The sequence below is a fragment of the Polyodon spathula genome, chromosome 1, assembly GCF_017654505.1.
Source record: "Polyodon spathula isolate WHYD16114869_AA chromosome 1, ASM1765450v1, whole genome shotgun sequence".
NCBI classification, from domain to species: Eukaryota; Metazoa; Chordata; class Actinopteri; order Acipenseriformes; family Polyodontidae; genus Polyodon; species Polyodon spathula.
In genome coordinates this window covers 51,013,765-51,034,518 of record NC_054534.1, presented here as the reverse complement: position 1 = coordinate 51,034,518, position 20,754 = coordinate 51,013,765, and the positions used below count along the sequence as shown (strand labels likewise).

Below are 20,754 nucleotides of genomic sequence, written 5' to 3'. Positions count from 1 at the left end.
GACGTGACAGCTGTTTAGCATACAGCTTGATTTCCAAGCCAATCAGTGATAGACGTTGATAGTTCGCACAGGAAGTGGGATCTTTGTCCTTTTTCAGCAAAAGAGATATAACTGCGCTATTAATATCTCTCCAAAATGAACCCTTGTCGATAGCAGAGTGTATCATATCGAGCAACAAGGGGCCTAGTTGGGGCCAAAAAGTCAAATAAAGTTCAGGAGGGAGATCATCAATGCCAGGGGATTTGCCCTTCTTCATGTCTTGTAGTGCCTCCCGCAGCTCAGCTAAGGATATAGGAGAACCAGGCACGGCTGATTCTGTAGGTGACAGACGAGGCAGTTGAAGGGTTTGAAGGAAATTCAAATAGTGCTGTCGATCATGTCTAATGACAGAGCTGTATAATTTGGAGTAAAATAAACGAAATGAAGAGTTTATCTGCATAGGATCTGTCAATAATGCCCCCTGTGAAGATTTGACAGCAGGGATATCTGCAAAACGTTCATTGTTGCGGAGTTTCAAAGCCAGCAGGTGGTTAGGTCGACTGCCATTGAAGTAATAGTTTTGTCTAGACCTATGTATGAGAAATTCGGCACTATGTCTAAGTAGTACATTTAGGTCTTTTCTAAGCAGATTAACTTCCAAGGCAATGGAATCAGAAAAGGTTAGTTGTTGGGCATGTTCTAAAAAAAGCTAATTTGGATTCTAATTCAGTAATTTTGCAGAGACGAGACTTACGTAATTGAGAAGCAAATATGGTGGAATTATCCTTAATAAAGCCCTTAACTGCATCCCATAAAATGTGGGGGTCATCAACTGAGCCCTGATTGAAATTAAGGAACTCCTCCAATTTAGATTGAAATTGCGTTCGGAACAATTCATTTTGTAGGAGCGTCTAATTGAAACAACAGTGGAGGGCACGCTTAGGCCTATTGGCCAGTACGATTTTACAAATATTTGCATGATGATTGGATAATGACATAGGCAATAGCTCAGCAGTGCGTATTGAGGGAAAAAGAGCCTGGGAAGCAAAAATGAAGTCAATTCTGGAGTATGATTTATCCTTACCTGAAAAAAAAGTAAATTCCCTAGCTGAAGGGTTGAACACACGTCATATATCTACCAGGGCCAAATCCGACACACATTTTCTTAGAGCTGTGGATGCCAAAGACTGGGTATTTGTCTCTTGTGACTTTGATCTATCAAGCATATAACTCATGGTAGCATTCATATCTGCACCGAGAATTACCTCATTCAGCCGGCTCTAGCAGAGATTCCGTAAGTGAGTTAAAAAAGTCTGGATCGAGCGTAGTAGGGGCATACACTGATACAAAGGCAAATTTTCTACCTGAAAGTAGTTTTTAGAAATGTCAGTCTTCCTAGATCGTCACCTCCTGATCCCAATATAGAAATCTGAAGATTTCTTCACAAGATAATTAAAGCGCCTTTAGTTTTGTTTTCTGCAGCAGAAAAAGCTGCCACATAGTATTATTTATTGGCCAACCTAGAAACATCATGTTGTATTAAATGAGACTCCTGTATCATTGCGACATCTGTGTTTTTTCTACGGAGCAAGTCCAAACAGCTAGTGCATTCTGAGGGAGTATTTAGGCCATTTACGTTCCATGATAGAATAGTGATAAGTCATAAGTATCAAAAATCAAAACCAATGCCAGGATCAAGCAGATAGAGGTTTGCGTGAATAGAGTGCATATACCAGCAGAGTGTCAAAGACAGTAGTGCTGGCCATAACCCAACTCCTCAAGAGGGCACCAACCCAACCCCCCCCCCAACCCCAAACATCCAGAGTAACAACAGAACCACCCCCCCCAAAAGAAAGCCCATTAGGAAGAGAAGGATCCCCAGTTAGGGATCCTTTGCAACCCAGTTCCCTTCCCATATTGAATCTGTGACACTTATACAGGTAGGGAGCGCAGTCAAAACACCACTGCCCATCTACCTATAATACAAGCAGATACAAAACAGCAAAGAATTCCCCCTAAAACACAAGTAGTAATAATAACATATCATTTAAAAAAAAAACAGTACTTACAGATATAGACCTCTATGCCACATGAGAACCAGCCTGACTCATGTAGAGTCAAATATATTTATCTCAAAATAAAAAAAAAGAAAAAAAGAAGGGGTAGTGCAAAACCCCTGTGCACCCACAAATAAAGCATAATCAGGTCAAAGGACATCGCAAATTGCGTCAACAAACATATATACGTATCTGATAATGGCTGCAAATATTGTGAAAAAATAGCTTATAAACAACTTACTGTTGTAACAAAATATGAGCCAATACTCAGTTCACAGTTCACAAAAAGCGGGTCCAGGGTCCTTTTGAGCAAAGTTATGAAACAAAGAATTAGTAACTTACCCAGTGCTGCAGGCACAGGGAAAAAAAAAAATCCTGTAGTTATTGGAAAGAAAGATTATTCCCAAAAGAGAGTCTCACTGATCTATCCGATAAGGAGAGGTGATCTTGTCATGTAGGAAAGCTTCAGCTTCTTGGGGTGATTGCAGTAAGTGCTGACTCCCGTTATGAAGGACTTTGAGAACAGCAGAGTACAGCAGAAAGTTCGGGACACCAGCCGCACTCAGAGATTTCCTCACCCCAGAGAAGGCATTTCTCATGTTCGCTGTCATAGGGTTAAAATCCGGAAAAAAACTTAAAATGGAGCCCGAGGCGGAGCGAACAGGACCGGATTTCCTATTCTCCTGCAGGATAAGAACATAAGAAGAACATAAGAAAGTTTACAAACGAGAGGAGGTCATTCGGCCCATCTTGCTCGTTTGGTTGTTAGTAGCTTATTGATCCCAGAATCTCATCAAGCAACTTCTTGAAGGACCCCAGGGTGTCAGCTTCAACAATATTACTGGGGAGTTGATTCCAGACCCTCACAATTCTCTGTGTAAAAAAGTGCCTCCTATTTTCTGTTCTGAATGCCCCTTTGTCTAATCTCCATTTGTGACCCCTGGTCCTTGTTTCTTTTTTCAGGCTGAAAAAGTCCCTTGGGTAGACACTGTCAATACCTTTTAGAATTTTGAATGCTTGAATTAGGTCGCCATGTAGTCTTCTTTGTTCAAGATAAATAGATTCAATTCTTTTAGCCTGTCTGCATATGACATGCCTGTTAAGCCCGGAATAATTCTGGTCGCTCTTCTTTGCACTCTTTCTAGAGCAGCAATATCTTTTTTATAGCAAGGTGACCAGAACTGCACACAATATTCAAGATGAGGTCTTACTAGTGCATTGTACAGTTTTAACATTGCTTCCCTTGATTTAAATTCAACACTTTTCACAATGTATCCGAGCATCTTGTTAGCCTTTTTTATAGCTTCCCCACATTGCCTAGATGAAGACATTTCTGAGTCAACAAAAACTCCTAGGTCTTTTTCATAGATTCCTTCTCCAATTTCAGTATCTCCCATATGATATTTATAATGTACATTTTTATTTCCTGCATGCAGTACCTTATACTTTTCTCTATTAAATGTCATTTGCCATGTGTCTGCCCAGTTCTGAATCTTGTCTAGATCATTTTGAATGACCTTTGCTGCTGCAACAGTGTTTGCCACTCCTCCTACTTTTGTGTCGTCTGCAAATTTAACAAGTTTGCTTACTATACCAGAATCTAAATCATTAATGTAGATTAGGAATAGCAGAGGACCTAATACTGATCCCTGTGGTACACCGCTGGTTACCACACTCCATTCTGAGGTTTTTCCTCTAATCAGTACTTTCTGTTTTCTACCTGTTAACCACTCCCTAATCCATGTACATGTGTTTCCTTGAATCCCTACTGCGTTCAGTTTGAGAATTAATCTTTTGTGCGGGACTTTGTCAAAAGCTTTTTGGAAATCCAAATAAACCATGTCATATGCTTTGCAATTATCCATTATCGATGTTGCATCCTCAAAAAAATCAAGCAAGTTAGTTAGACATGATCTCCCTTTCCTAAAACCATGTTGACTGTCTCCCAGGACCCTGTTACCATAAAGGTAATTTTCCATTTTGGATCTTATTATAGTTTCCATAAGTTTGCATATAATAGAAGTCAGGCTTACTGGTCTGTAGTTACCTGGTTCAGTTTTGTTTCCCTTTTTGTGGATCGGTATTATGTTTGCAATTTTCCAGTCTGTCGGTACCACCCCTGTGTCAAGAGACTGCTGCATGATCTTGGTTAGCAGTTTGTAAATTACTTCTTTCATTTCTTTGAGTACTACTGGGAGGATCTCATCCGGCCCAGGGGATTTGTTTATTTTAAGAGCTCCTAGTCCCTTTAACACTTCTGCCTCAGTTATGCTAAAGTTATTTAAAACTGGATAGGAACTGGATGACATGTGGGGCATGTTGTCAGTATCTTCCTTTGTAAAAACTTGTGAAAAGTAATCATTTAATATATTTGCTATTTTTTTTTCTTCCTCTACGATTTTGCCATTTGTATCTCTTAAACATTTAATCTCCTCTTTGAATGTTCGCTTGCTGTTGTAATATTGGAAAAACATTTTGGAATTGGTTTTAGCTCCCTTAGCAATGTTCATTTCTATTTCTCTCTTGGCCTTTCTAACTTCCTTTTTGACTTGCGTTTGCAGTTCTGTGTACTCTTTCTGCGTACTTTCTTTTTGGTCCTTTTTTAATGCTCTATAAAGTGCCTTTTTTCACTGAATATTTTTTTTAATTGATCTATTAAACCATTTTGGTAATTTAGTTTTACATTTAGATTTGTCTACTTTAGGGATGTAATTGTTTTGCGCCTCTAGTACTACATTTTTGAAGAACAACCATCCTTCTTCTGTGGGTGTGTGGGTGTTTTCTCTATTTTACTCCAATCTACTTCTGTTAGTCTCTGTTTCATACCTTCATAGTTTGCTTTTCTAAAATTGTAAACCTTAGCTTTAGTCATTACTTTTGGGGTTTTAAAAAACACTTCAAATGAGACCATGTTGTGGTCTGAGTTTGCCAGTGGTTCTCTGACCTCTGTTTTAGTTATTCTGTCTTCGTTATTTGAAAAGACTAAATCAAGGCATGCCTCCCCTCTAGTCGGTGCCTTGACAAATTGTGTTAGGAAGCAGTCATTTGTCATTTCCACCATTTCAATTTCATCCTTCGTGCTACCCACCGGGTTTTCCCATTTTATATGGGGGAAGTTGAAATCCCCCATTAGTATGGCTTCTCCTTTGCTACACGCATTTCTAATGTCATCGTATAACAGATTATTTTGCTCACTGTCTTAAATTGGCGGTCTATAGCATGCTCCTATTATTATGCCCTTTGAATTTTTGTCCGTTATTCTGACCCATATTGATTCGGCTTTATTTTCTTTGTCCAGGTTTAACACCTGGGCTTCAAGACTGTTTCTTATGTATAGCGCTACCCCTCCTCCTCTTCTGTCCTGCCTGTCTTTCCTATACAGTGTATACCCACAAATATTATATTCGTCCCCATCACTCTCAGACAACCAAGTTTCAGTAACACCTATCACATCATAGTTACTTGTTAGTGCAGTAGCTTCAAGTTCTAGAATTTTGTTTCTGATACTTCTAGCGTTTAGATAAATACATTTAATGGTTGTCTTACCTGAGTTGTTGTTCTTGTTTTGATGCTGTCTCCCTTCTGTTTTTTTGTTGATTTCTCCCCCCTTCCTTTCTAGTTTAAATGCTTCTGAACCTGCTCGAGGATGACTTGGCGGTCTGTATAACGCAGCAGTTTAAAAATAAATACCCAAGGCCTGCCACGCCCTCCAGCTTTGCTGCCGCCGTAAATGCGATGTGCACACTCTACTTCAAACTCAAGCTGTGCCAAACCAGGAAACCAGACAGGGATTAAACGTTTCAGAAATCCTATGGGGTCGTCTTTCTCAACCCCCTCCTCCAGATTTACAATACGGATATTCGACCTCCACGATCTGCCTTCCAAAGAGACCACCTTGCGTTCCAGAAACTCCAGTTTCCCATCGTGAGCATTAAGGATTTTCTTTTGTTCTCGTTGCTCGCCCACAACCAGATCCAGTTTCGAGATCAGCTTCTGAACAGTCGATATCTGGATCGTCAAGTTGGCTCTGAGAGCAGAGATCTCGGTTTTGAAAAGCAAGGCCTGTTGCTCCATTGACTGAGAGAGCAGCTCGGCCATCTTTGCTAGTTCAGGCTAATCAAACTCCCTGAATTTCTTCCTTGATGGAGATGCGGACGGCGAGGGAACCAGCTTCCTACGAGCACTCGACATTATGGGTGAGTTATAAATGTGAAATAAAATAAAAATAACCCGGGGAAATATAAAATATACTAAATAAAGGCAGTGGGGAGAAGGAGCTCTAACTGTTTAGTACCATTCCACTAAACAGGTCACGATCTTCAATTCATTATCTGAGGCATTGTGTTGGATTCTACTCAATAATTTCAAATTGCCATTCATGCTCCATCTATTAGACGGCTTTCTATTAGTGGACTTTAAGGATCAGCCCCCTGCTGGTTCTATTAGTATTTTAAAAAATAAATTTTCCGAACTTGGAGTTCCTCTATCAGAAGAGAAAACCTTGGGACCTACCACCTGCCTAGACTCCAAGGAAATGGAGGCACGTCTCCCCCAAGACAAATTACGTCATATTTCAGACGTCTTAAAAATCCTTTCAGGACAGAAAATCCTGTACTAAACGCGAACTCCTCTTGCTACTGGGTCATCTTAATTTTGCTACAAGGATCATCCTGCAAGGATGGTTATTTGTTTCTTTTCTGTTAAAATTAGCATATTCTGTTGTCGAACTGCAACACCACGTCAACATCAATGAGGGGTGCAGGGCAGATATCAAACTATGGTCCCTCCTCCTCTCCAACTGGAACGGCATTTTGCTATTTTACAACGACTTGCCTACTTCTGCAGACTCTCTCGGTCTCTATGCTGATGCTGCCCCCTCGCAGGGCTTCGGTGGTATTGCAGGTTCCAAGTGGTTCTAGGGGAATTGGCCCCCCAAATTCTGTGAAAAATGTGCATGCTTATTTATCCAAAACACATTGTATTATTTGTTCTGTTTCTGCTCTTTGCAGCTTTCTGTCATTGCGTCTGGCAGCCAGCAACCAGGATCCCTTGTTTCTCACCCCAGCAGGGATAGTCGTGTCCAGGAACTGGTTCTGCGACCACCTTCGTCGGTGTCTCCTTCATATTGATATATTTCCATATATCATTCTATCCTGTATTCGTCAGTCTGGGCTATTGATCGGTCATATAATTAATTTTACACATTATCAGTGGACATTACCCACGTTCCTCAAACACGGGTGATGGTTAACTATGCAAACAATTGACGACAGCCTTATTTATTTTGGGGGAAGGTGGCCCCAAATGCCATTTGTCCTGCCCGCTGGCCAAGCCATTCTTAATCACTGTATTGCATTCATCTCAGCTCGGCCAGCATAGGAGCGGTTATCAAGCTCCAATGGATAAGGCCATGGGCCAATCGTAATGTGAATGTATTATGTATGTGTTGGGTATCATGTTCATGTCGGGCATAACTGTTTGCCAGTTGTTTATGTGCCATCACAATTTTAGTTTAGCTGGTACTGCTAATGGATAAATGAGCTGTACAAAAGAAGCTGAGAACAAATCGATTTGCTGGTACTGAGTAATTTCTATTTATACAGCACTACATGCTTTTTTACACTTTCCTTGACGCTGATTATACCTTATTATACAAAGTGCTGTAACTGTTGTGTTGCTGCTGTCACTGGGTGGTTGTAAGGACATCAGAAGTCAAGCTGCTGGAGGGCTTTTTGTGGTGCCCTAAAGCACTCTCACTGTAATGGTTTCGTAATCTGACTAGCATTGCAAAGGCACTGCCCTATCAAGTCACCCAAAAATTACCCAGAGTGGCAGACCTAAAATCAACACTGGATAACGATCCCAGGCAATCTAACCCTAAATGCTCTAGAATTTCCAAGGCAAATCTAGTCAAGGTTTTGTGTGTTTACTTTTGAGAGACCTCAAAGACAGAGACTGTAATATGGGATCACATCACAAAGCTATGTGAAAACGGCTATAAAAGAGGTCCCGGATTAAACACGCATGAAGCCTGAATTACCCTCTCTCCCGAGGAGACTTTGCCCCCACCTCCACACGCACACACACACATACACACACAGAGTTTACGTGCTTTGGCAGTTAAGAGTCATGAAACATTAAATTCGCTCAATAAAAATCACAGGAAAAGGTGCTAGACTGACACTACTAAAGACTGAAAAAGCCTCTATTTATATACAGAACAGCAGGTGCAACACAAGTAACCACAGTGCTATCCACTCTACAGAACTCAATGTGCCAAGAAAGGTTCCAATTATAGCACTTGTGATGGCAGTTAAGTGATGCAGACATTCTGCAAATGAAAAGGAAGCAATAATTGATTCCCCTTTTGCTATGCTGGTGAAATGTGTTAAACAAATGGGTGCACCATTGCCTGAAAGGTTTATCTTGAACTTAACAGCTCAGTGCACATCTAGTTATATTGCCGTTAAAGGCACAAAATGAGTGTTTTCTCTCAGCCAAAGGAAGAAGTGGACAATGATTTGAAAGAAGTTCACAAAAAGCACCCAGCAGTCTAACCAATGTGAACTATGAATATAAAATAGAGTAATATAATTTAACTTATTGCATGTCTACATCTAAGCATTGGAGCATATATTGCTGAAGGAAGAAAGACATGATTTCCATATATCTTTGGTGAACGAGGATCTGCATCTGCATTGAGGAATATGAAAAGTGATTATTTGTTACTTATGCAGCAATTTGTGACATGGGGGTTTAAAAGAGGAAATAAGTAATTTTGGTGGATATTCTTAAAGTATTCTTTTGTGTTTTTGAGCCAGTATTTTGAGCGTCTTCTTTTTTAAAAAAAAGTATTGCAGAAGTCTGCTTTGAAAGTGGCTTTTGAAAATTTGAAAAAAATTACTTATCTATATTTTTCGTGTTGCATTATGTTGCCAAAATATTGTATTCCATCAACTGAGCAAGCATTTTTGGGGGTTTGTGAGCTCTCAAATTTGAAAGCAGTGTCACATTCTTTCACAAATATCAGTATGTCTGAAGCTTCCCTCGTAAAGCCTTTACTGTAGGTAAAGTAGAGTATATAGAAAGTTTGTAAGCTGTGAAGTGTACTATGTCTGTCCAATATGGTTGAGCAAAAGCCCTCGCTGCAGCCATGTTCCACATACTCACATGCAATGCGTACATGTGCCTTGCGGCTCTTGGTTGTGCCTGCTGAGCTCCAGGCCACACACTGGCACCAGTAGTCCTCTGGACCAAACAGCTCCTCCACCTGCTGACGGGTAATCTCAATGCTCGCCTCTCTGACCACCAGGCCTGTTGGTAACAAACACAAAACAGAAAGGTATGTTTTCTGAGATGCTTCAAATGGAAAACAGCTCATTAATAATAAGTTGCACAGAGGTGCACACTCTAAAAAGACTTAGTGACAAAATAAGTAGTTGTTTTCGTTATCTTTTTAAAATGCTGTTGTCATCCAGGACATTAAAATCTATTGCTTAAAAAATAACATCACTTGTTTTAGAGAACTGTATCTGTGCAAAACAGTTTTTAAGTCTGTAAATTGGTATTACATATTTAGCAGACAAAAATTCCTCAAACTTATTCCAAAAATATATTTATTTATTGTTTGTTTCTTTAGCAGATGCCTTTATCCAAGGCGACTTGCAGAGACTAAGGTGTGTGAACTATGCATCAGCTGCAGTCACTTGTTCAGAGTCACAGATTAGTTGTGGTAACGTGATGGGCAGTCAAGGCTGGTCAGTGGCAGAAACAGCTAACAGACCTGGAAAATTGCAGTTTAGTGCACACAAAATTGAACTTTTAAACAAAACAGATCCAGCACTATAAAACAAAACATCGCCCAACTATAGCTATCTTGGTGCAGGGCAGCAAGCACACCCTGCTGCTCTCAGCCCTTCCTCTCTGTCCATATGCTGTCCACAAACAAACATTTCATTGTTTCTTTTACAGGGTTTGTGGCCAGGGATAACTGATAATTAATCATTCAGTCACCACCTGGCCATATTCCACACTTCCCCGTTAACTAATGAAATATTTAACCCTTGGCAGACTGAGAATTCTACCTTTTTGAGGGCCGCCCTACACGGCTTAACTTTAGAGCATGTATCAGACCAAATATCTACTTAAAGTATACAGTATTATACCTTTCTAAAAAGCTGTTGTTCTGCAAATTACTAAATAAATAATGATTTCATTCTGTGATCAAAACATACCTACAATGACCTAGTTTGAATGTGACACAAAAGTTAAAAAATACACTTGAAAAATCTTTTTTTTTGTCGCTGTGTAATTCGTAATTTACTTATCTCCTACTTAAAAAATGTAAAGTTATCAGTAGTAGCCACATTTATATATATAAAAAGCAATACATTTTGTCTCCTTGATGATAATAGCCTTTCGTTCCACCCGAGTTCTCAATTACTTCATTGGTCTAATTATTTGATTAACTGGACACATTTACACTCTCTTCAGGCCTCAGAATGTTGGAATGAAAACCAGAAGACCCTCGAGGACTGAAGTTTGACACCTCTGATGTATGGTCTTCATTTTACACAAAACTGTTTCACAGGTGCACGCCTTGACTTTTTTTAAACATGATTGGCAGGGTTCTAGCTTATTATAAGAGATAGTGTATGTATCCTTTTAAAGCATACCTTTTTGAAAAGCTGAGTGTCTGTAGTACCTGGACATACCAAGGGCTACACTCTGACATTCAGTAAAATCTAAATTTACCCAACTAGAAAGCAAAAGTAGAAAAAACTCAATCTTTCCTTTTTTTTAAATTGGAAACAAATATCATCAGTATACTTCTGTACATACATATGCTCTAATATGAATAATGTCTGAGCAACAGCAAACATAAAAAAACAAAAATCAGATTTCAAGACTTTTTTTTCTGAAAAATGCTTAAAAAGTGCACTTTGTCCATAAAATATTTAAACAACAACACATCAGTACATAAATAAATACTAAACACTACATTATAATAAGTCTACACTAAACAACTGCATAATTTGCTATCGATATACATATTAGTATATTTATAACCAGAGCTTATTTTACATAACTAACATATATTGAAAACTAAACAAGCAAAACTGGGATGGTCCCAGACTCATTTACTTCCGAATCTTCACTATCGCTGTGAAGTTCGTAATCCAGGAGATATTCTTCTGGCATTCATTCCATCAACATCTTCTATAGAAAAAAAAACATTATATTTCCTTTGGATCAGTAAGCACTGTGGGTCTTGCAAACCGAAAAAAAGAACTCTCCAGTAAAGTATTGAACTTTGATGCCATGGTCTATGGTAATCTCAAGTACACACTGCAACCATGGCTACTGAAATACAGCACTGCGTCCAAAAACTCAACTCTATTGGTTAGGGACTTTAGTGAAACACATTTTGATTGGTTTGTTATGCCTGAAGTTTGTAACAGACATATTTCACTACAGTGAACGTTTTGTCTGTTTATTTTTGGGCGATTTAGTATGCTGTCAGGTAATTCTTTGTACTTGTTGCACACATTGTGGTTGCCGAATTGCACGGCAGAAAATAATTAAAAAATGTTGTTAAATAAAATAAAAACAACTGAACACACCAACACACCCACACATACATATGCAGGCCACCAAGCACCGGTGACGGTGGACCCAAATGAGATGGCAGGGATGACTGGAGCATAGGCAGTGATGTGACACCATCAAGAGCGCAGCGACATCTGGTTTACCAGGGGGAGAGAAACAGGAGACAGGGGGAACACTTGTGACGTCTGGTGACAGCACAGAGATGTCTGGGGCATCAGGCGGAACAAAATGGGAAACAGGGGACAAAACTGTGCCTGAAGATTAAGCGACCTGGGAATCAGGCAGTGCGACACAAGGTTCAAACACAACAGCAGGGTGTCTAAGAGCACGAGCCAAGGGACCTGACCTACCGGAGCTGGATCAGTGCGGCAAAGTGGTGGTCGATGCGGTGGTGGAGGTGCTCTTCACCTCCTCTGATTCTGGAAATGGAGACAGCTCCTCCCCCTTTTGCTTGGGATGTGGCAGTGGCTCCTCCCCCTTTGGCTCTGGAGATGGCAGTGGCTCCTCCCCTTCTGGCACTCGAGACGACAGCAGATCGTCCCCTTCTGACACTAGAGATGGTAGCAGCTCCTCCCCCTTTGGCTTTGGAGATGGCGGCACTTGTCCCTCTGGCTCTGGAGACAGCGGTGCTTCTCCCTCTGGCTCTAGAGACAGCGATTCCTCCCTCTTTGGCAATCGGGGCAGCAACTCTGGCTCCGCCAGCAGCAACTTGCCATCTGCAGTTGGCCTCTCACTGTCTGCGGTTGGCCTCTCACTGTCTGCGGTTGGCCTCTCGCTGTCTGCGGTTTGCCTCTCACTGTCTGCAGTTAGCCTCTCGCTGTCGGCGGTTGGACTCTCACTTTCAGCAGTTGGGCTGTTCTGCAGCAGTGGCCTGTATCAAGGCTCTTAATATTTTTTTTTCAGTACTTCTCCCGGTCAGTAGGTTGCGCTATCTCACCACTGCCACCATATGTGGTAACGTGATGGGCGGTCAAGTTTGATCAGTGGCAGAAAAAGCTAACAGACCTGAAAAACTGAAGTTTAGCACAGAGGTGCACACTCTAAAAACACTTAAATAAGTAGTTGTTTGCATTATCTTTTTTAAAACGCTATTGTCATCCAGAGAAAAATGTTTTGCTCAAATATAGTCTTTATATATAATATATATATATAATATATATATATATATATATATATATATATATATATATATAGATATATATATATATATATTATATATATTTTAACCTCTATTTTGTAATATATATATATAGATATATATATATATATTATATATATATATATAATTATATATAATATTATATATATATATATCATCACTAAATATTTGTATGTGATTTACCCCAGTGTTTTGTTTACATGTTGAAATCCCTAGTTAATGGATTTACAAGTATCCAGGAGATCCTGTTCTTCATGATTATTAAGCTATTATTTTGTTTATATTAAATGATGCAATGGTTAAATGGAAATGTACCTCTCTTCTCCTAACGACGACATTTGAATCAATGTACATTTTTAAACAAGGTATAAATATTGTGACGAACCGCAGTTCCCGCAAGCAGGGGTTTCTCTCAGGCAGCGGTGGGACGCGAACCCATGACCTCCTGCTTTGTACCACAGTACAAAAGAGCCAGGCTCCCTTGCAGGAGCAGATATCAGACTTCATGTTTTAGATTACGTCACATACCACCCCGTGCACGCTACAATATAAATACACTTGTCAATATATTCATGTTGTTATTAATAATCAATCAGATAACTAGCCTAATATAAATGTAAATAAAGTATTCATGTTTTGTTAAAAATGTAATAGCCTAATAATAACAATAGCTTGTTTTATGTACTAGAAGTCTATGTGTATGTGTACAATGTATCTAAAATGTGGTCCTACTTGGGAATGTTTGTTACAATATTAGATACATTTTCTTATACAAAAACCACAAAAAAAAAAAAAAAATGCAAACCAAAAACTTCCTTTAAGATATACAGAGAGGAGTAAAACCTAAATGAAGGGATCTACTTTCCACTGCATATAAATTCCAGTTTTCCCATGAAGTTTTACTTGACAGTAAGAGCTGATGATTCTGAAAAGACGGGAAATTGTCAGGTAAGCCCACCACTGCACCCTTACCTGGCCAACACTGCTTCACTGTGACCACTCTACTGTTACTGCAGACTGAGATGGAATTATTTTCCTTTAACTCACTGAAGCCAATCTATTATTTTTAATAATATATTGATATTATCTGTGATAACAAAAGACAATAAGCTGATGTTCAAATTGCAAGTGAATTTAATGAATAATAATGTCAATTAAATCAATATTAAAGAATCTTAAATATAATTTTTTTGATAATTCAGGAACTGTGAAATAAAATGGGTAGATATTAAACTGCAATAAATAATGTATATGATTGTTTAAGGAAAAGGTGCTTCAGTGGGGTTTGCTTTTTATTTTATTTTTTAGTCCCTGTCAGAGTCAAAGATTGTTTGTCTTGTTCACTTGGTTGTTGCGCCTGTTGGTGGAGGATGATTGTAAATCTTCAGAGACAGATTTGTTAAAAGTGCCTAAAAACCACAAATTGTGGGTGTTGTCAAGTGATTTAAAATGAGACATTTTATTTGAAAGTGGTCGGGGTGCACAAGAGTCAAATATGGGTTAAGGTCAAGTATAATCTTCTAGACAAATATGCCATTTTAATGGCACTACTGCAATATTATGCCTTTTTTCGAAAGGCTTAGAATGCAAATATAGCCTTCATCCATGTATATATATATAATATATATATATATATATATATATATATATATATATATATATATATATATATATATATATATATATATATGATTCATTCAATGGACTTTGGATGTGCTGTCCCTTTGGTTCATGTGGGCCATTCCGTTCTGCTCAGATATGCAGATTCCGAGATCCAGATAGTGTTTTGTTTTTTGCTGTTTTTGTTTGTCAGTCTCCAGATCCAAAATGGTTTGGAACTTTTGTTTGACCTTTTGCTGGTATGGTGAAAAAATATTAATCTGTTCCTGAGTTATAGGGATTTGAAATTTTGTTTTTAAACACGCTCAGTACAGCTCTTGCAGTTAATGTTTGATCTCGAAAAAGTAATTGCTCACAACAAAATATCCTTTTTTCAAGAGGGTCTAATCTTCTTTCGTCAAAAAGAAAAAGAAAAAAAAAATTGTTTGTGAGACGGACATTTTGTTTCCAAAAAAAAAAAAAAAAAAAAAAGCCTGAAAATCAGATATCTTTAGTAAACCATAACATATCTTATATAATTGGGACTCCATAAAATTGACTAACATTTTTTTTTTCATTTTGTGAGTGGGAAATGTGTTTATTTGATCTTTTAAAATCTTTTTTCGTAACGCATCTCGCAAAAAAGGAATTGTTTTCACAAAAAAGCAGCTGTTCTGGTGAAAATAGAAGTACTCTGGTGAAAAAGGAATTTAGAATGTCATTGCTTTTGTCGTGAGGGGATCTTCTTTTATGAGGTTCTTTCGTTCTCACGAAAAAATAAGTACTCTGGCGAAAAAAGAATGGGAGAATGGGAGAAAGGAGAGGTTTGCCCGAGACAGACAGTGCTTCCCCGGGCAGCAGTGTGAGGTATCTCCCATATACTTTAATTGCTGATATATCAGCCTCTGTTCAAGGGGCAAAGCAACACAAGCAACCAGACACCCATCACCAGTTAAGACGAACCACATACAAGTACATCCTATGTTGCAAACCTATTTGGAAACCTTGTTTGCAGTACAACAAGCTCTTTTTTCAGGAGAACGGCAGGATAATGAGATCAGATTAATACAAATAACATAAAAGACTTTGCCTATGAAACACTGCTACTGTAAATCCTGGAAATGTGAACACATGTCTAACAATGTAACATAACCTTTTTTCTTAATTAAATTCAGCCAATGTAACCATCCATCCAATACAATAAAGCTGTTTTTCTAAAAGCAAACCTAATTTTTAACTGTGCTCTTTTTAGAGTGCATGAGGGTTACACTCTAGTTAGAGAAAGACATACTATGTACTGTATGTGTAGAAAGAGCAGCTTATATAACTGCCTACAATAAAATCCACCCAACAAAGGTCCCTCAGTGAAAGACGTAGGAGTTGCGTAGGATATTTTTTACTGCAAGTCCATCAGTTAACCACAGAGCTCAGAAGTTTGCTTCTGTTTCAGAAGACCTAGGGCCTCATACACAAAAGGGCACTAAACTGCACCATAATTGGCATTAGTGAGCATGTTAACGATTTCTGTATTTCCTATTGCAATTTGAATCATTATCGTATGATTATTTAATGTTTCACGCTATGGTAATGAGATTGATTATGCGCATTAAAGTGGTTATTTATGTGTGCGTATGGCAACCAGACTTTAACCACGGACAGGCGAACTATTTAAAACTCTTTTTCTAGCCTGAAAAATTGTGATATCTTTGATTCTTTTTACTGACTCGATTTGTTTGATTCATACAGTTTAGTGAATCAATTCAACAGATTTGTTAGTTTGATTCATTGATCACTGATGTGAAATAAATATATCTGAACATGTGTTTGAATGGAAAAAGTCCAGAAATGATAATTGATTGTCTAGGTCAAGGGTGTCAAACCCATCTGTCAGCAAGGGCCATTTAAGTTAAGACTGTTCACATAATTAGCTATACATCATAATGTACCTGAAAATGTCTATATAAATTGTATGTAGGCCAATATATTCAAATACACTTTATACAAAACACATTACCCCACTGCACGATTCCTTAACTTATTTTATAGTACAGAAATAGGCAGCTATAACTAGAAGCAAATTTCCTAGAACACTGTCAAGAATATCACAAATATAATAATAATAATAATAATAATAATAATAATAATAATAATAATAATAATAATAACACATACATACTGTATCATACTAGACATTGCTGAAAATCTGCTTTAAATCTGAATGAAAATTTAACAAGATACAACACTGTTTTGAAAAGAATTAAGAAAATAAAAGGCAACTTTACAGATAACACTATTATATTTCTTATGGCTGTAAAATACCTGTTCCTCAGTATTCTTGAAAGGAAACTTTAGAAGCATCCACCTTAGAAATTAGATGGTTTGCATATGGAAATAAAAGTTAAATACAAAAGGATAGTACAACAAAAGGATCTCAATTGGGTATGCATGTTGGCAGTGCAAATACAGGTAAAAGGGAAGCAATGTTTTATTCCAGCAATGTCTAGAATAGCATGAAATAGTGCCACTGGCCACAATAAAGTAAAACAATTATTTTCTTTGATTCTTTCCTTTTGCATTTCAACTCAGGAGTAGCCAGCCCAGCAAGAACACCACCATACAACTGGCACTGACTTGACATGAAACAGTGAGCAGCTGCGCATAACAGAACAGCAGTGGCCACTGTAAAAGTTCTCTGGGTCCACAAAACCTTATGGATAGTAGTTACAGATTAAGTTAGTCTAGTGATTCTTTAGACTAAGAGCTGTACTTATTTGTTACTCATATGAATAGATCCATGTTATATTTGAAATCATACTGTAAAATGCAGCAATTAATTCACATGAAGTGTACTATTATAATCATATACATATATAGCTTGAAGAAAAAAAAGAAAAAAATCTATAGACAGTGGAACATCTAGTCCTAAGTAAGGGGATGGAAAGGAACATTTTTCTAGTTTGGTGAAATGTTTTGAAGTTGCTGTTAAAGCCATGGCAGGCCAATCAGATGAAGATCTGGATGTACTCCTAGTTTCACTGCTGCCCACACATTTAAAAGATGCTACTGTCTTGGTTTTTCACCAGCCTTTAAGAAACATTCCTACAGAGTTAAAGAAAGAAAAACTCTAAATTATGTCTGTATAGCTTAAAAAAAAAAAAGTTGTCTCAATCCTAAAATTCTAGTTGACCTTTGGTACAGATCCACCACACAACAACAGAGGGGAAATATTATCGTTACCCATCTCTTGTAAACAGACCAGCTCTTTCCCAGATTCATCATGTTTTATGTGTCAAAGGGGTCACAAAAGCCTGCCAGAGGTCTGTGTTTTACATCAATCTGCGTTCAAGCCTTTGGAAGGGGAACTAAATCAGTTGGCTGTTTATTTCAGGTCCAGGGGATTTACACAGTCTTGTCTAATGATCCTGGGCGTCGTGTGCGGCGGCAATGCGTCTCAGTCTCCAGCTTAATGCTCAATGGACATTTTAAATTTTTTTACAAAGATTTCTTATCTCTGGAAAATCCAGTAATGCTAGAAATTGTATAGGGCAATTATTTGATCAGTTCAAGATGACAGCAAGCGATTAATGCATACCTGTAATATGTGAAGGGTGGTGATTTTTAATTTATAGGATGTAATGTGCCAAAGAACCCCATAACAGCTTCTAAAACTATTTCATTGTATTTTAATACGATATCAAATTAGAACAGCTGAATGCAAGAGCTGTTCATTAAGAGTCTGATGGTAATGAATAGTTTATATCTGGCTAGATGAGCACTAAGTAAAGAAGTTATACAGAATCTAAATAGGAATATGAGAAGACTGCCCAATCATCATCCCCAGCTCACATCAAATTTTAAAAAGCTGAGATAAAGCCATTCATATACAAACAGGTTTTATTTGTAGATGTACATTTTAAAATTGCAAATGACAATAAGCAATTAAATTAATGAAGTACATTTATCTTTCTTTTTTGAAGAGTTCTTTTTTATTAATTTTCCTTTCATTTCCCCATGAAAAACAGATAAAAATAAAAGGGTTGAACAAACAGAAACAGGACACAGCACTCTACGCCAAAATAAAAGACAAACAAAATGGACTATACATAAGAACATAAGAACATAAGAAAGTTTACAAACGAGAGGAGGCCATTCGGCCCATCTTGCTCGTTTGGTTGTTAGTAGCTTATTGATCCCAAAATCTCATCAAGCAGCTTCTTGAAGGATCCCAGGGTGTCAGCTTCAACAACATTACTGGGGAGTTGATTCCAGACCCTCACAATTCTCTGTGTAAAAAAGTGTCTCCTATTTTCTGTTCTGAATGCCCCTTTTTCTAAACTCCATTTGTGACCCCTGGTCCTTGTTTCTTTTTTCAGGCTGAAAAAGTCCCTTGCGTCGACACTGTCAATACCTTTTAGAATTTTGAATGCTTGAATTAGGTCGCCACGTAGTCTTCTTTGTTCAAGACTGAACAGATTCAATTCTTTTAGCCTGTCTGCATATGACATGCCTTTTAAGCCCGGAATAATTCTGGTCGCTCTTCTTTGCACTCTTTCTAGAGCAGCAATATCTTTTTTATAGCGAGGTGACCAGAACTGCACACAATATTCAAGATGAGGTCTTACTAGTGCATTGTACAGTTTTAACATTACTTCCCTTGATTTAAATTCAACACTTTTCACAATGTATCCGAGTATCTTGTTAGCCTTTTTTATAGCTTCCCCACATTGCCTAGATGAAGACATTTCTGAGTCAACAAAAACTCCTAGGTCTTTTTCATAGATTCCTTCTCCAATTTCAATATCTCCCATATGATATTTATAATGTACATTTTTATTTCCTGCGTGCAGTACCTTACACTTTTCTCTATTAAATGTCATTTGCCATGTGTCTGCCCAGTTCTGAATCTTGTCTAGATCATTTTGAATGACCTTTGCTGCTGCAACAGTGTTTGCCACTCCTCCTACTTTTGTGTCGTCTGCAAATTTAACAAGTTTGCTTACTATACCAGAATCTAAATCATTAATGTAGATTAGGAATAGCAGAGGACCTAATACTGATCCCTGTGGTACACCGCTGGTTACCACACTCCATTCTGAGGTTTTTCCTCTAATCAGTACTTTCTGTTTTCTACATGTTAACCACTCCCTAATCCATGTACATGTGTTTCCTTGAATCCCAACTGCGTTCAGTTTGAGAATTAATCTTTTGTGCGGGACTTTGTCAAAAGCTTTCTGGAAATCTAAATAAACCATGTCATATGCTTTGCAATTATCCATTATCGATGTTGCATCCTCAAAAAAATCAAGCAAGTTAGTTAGACACGATCTCCCTTTCCTAAAACCATGTTGACTGTCTCCCAGGACCCTGTTACCATATAGGTAATTTTCCATTTTGGATCTTATTATAGTTTCCATAAGTTTGCATATAATAGAAGTCAGGCTTACTGGTCTGTAGTTACCTGGTTCAGTTTTGTTTCCCTTTTTGTGGATCGGTATTACGTTTGCAATTTTCCAGTCTGTCGGTACCACCCCTGTGTCAAGAGACTGCTGCATGATCTTGGTTAGCGGTTTGTAAATTACTTCTTTCATTTCTTTGAGTACTACTGGGAGGATCTCATCCGGCCCAGGGGATTTGTTTATTTTAAGAGCTCCTAGTCCCTTTAACACTTCTGCCTCAGTTATGCTAAAGTTATTTAAAACTGGATAGGAACTGGATGACATGTGGGGCATGTTGTCAGTATCTTCCTTTGTAAAAACTTGTGAAAAGTAATCATTTAACATATTTGCTATTTTTTTTTCTTCCTCTATGATTTTGCCATTTGTATCTCTTAAACATTTAATCTCCTCTTTGAATGTTCTCTTGCTGTTGTAATATTGGAAAAACATTTTGGAATTGGTTTTAGCTCCCTTAGCAATGTTCATTTCTATTTCTCTCTTGGCCTTTCTAACTTCCTTTTTGACTTGCATTTGCAGTTCTGTGTACTCTTTCTGTGTACTTTCTTTTTGGTCCTTTTTTAATGCTCTGTAAAGTGCCTTTTTTCGCTGAATATTTGTTTTAATTGATCTATTAAACCATTTTGGTAATTTAGTTTTACATTTAGATTTGTCTACTTTAGGGATGTAATTGTTTTGCGCCTCTAGTACTACGTTTTTGAAGAACAACCATCCTTCTTCTGTGGGTGTTTTCTCTATTTTACTCCAATCTACTTCTGTTAGTCTCTGTTTCATGCCTTCATAGTTTGCTTTTCTAAAATTGTAAACCTTAGCTTTAGTCTTTACTTTTGAGGATTTAAAAAACACTTCAAATGAGACCATGTTGTGGTCTGAGTTTGCCAGTGGTTCTCTGACCTCT

General features: G+C 38.0%; 1 protein-coding gene across 2 annotated transcripts in view; it reads right to left on the bottom strand.

The window, feature by feature from the left end:
- LOC121319547 (netrin receptor UNC5C-like) overlaps positions 1 to 20,754 on the bottom strand; it is a 296,899-nt gene that overhangs the window by 100,344 nt on the left and 175,801 nt on the right. For both annotated transcript variants that reach the window (XM_041257112.1, XM_041257122.1), the window contains exon 3: positions 9,207 to 9,350. In XM_041257112.1, the coding sequence (XP_041113046.1) occupies positions 9,207 to 9,350 (144 nt within the window). The remainder of the gene's footprint in view (positions 1 to 9,206; positions 9,351 to 20,754) is intronic.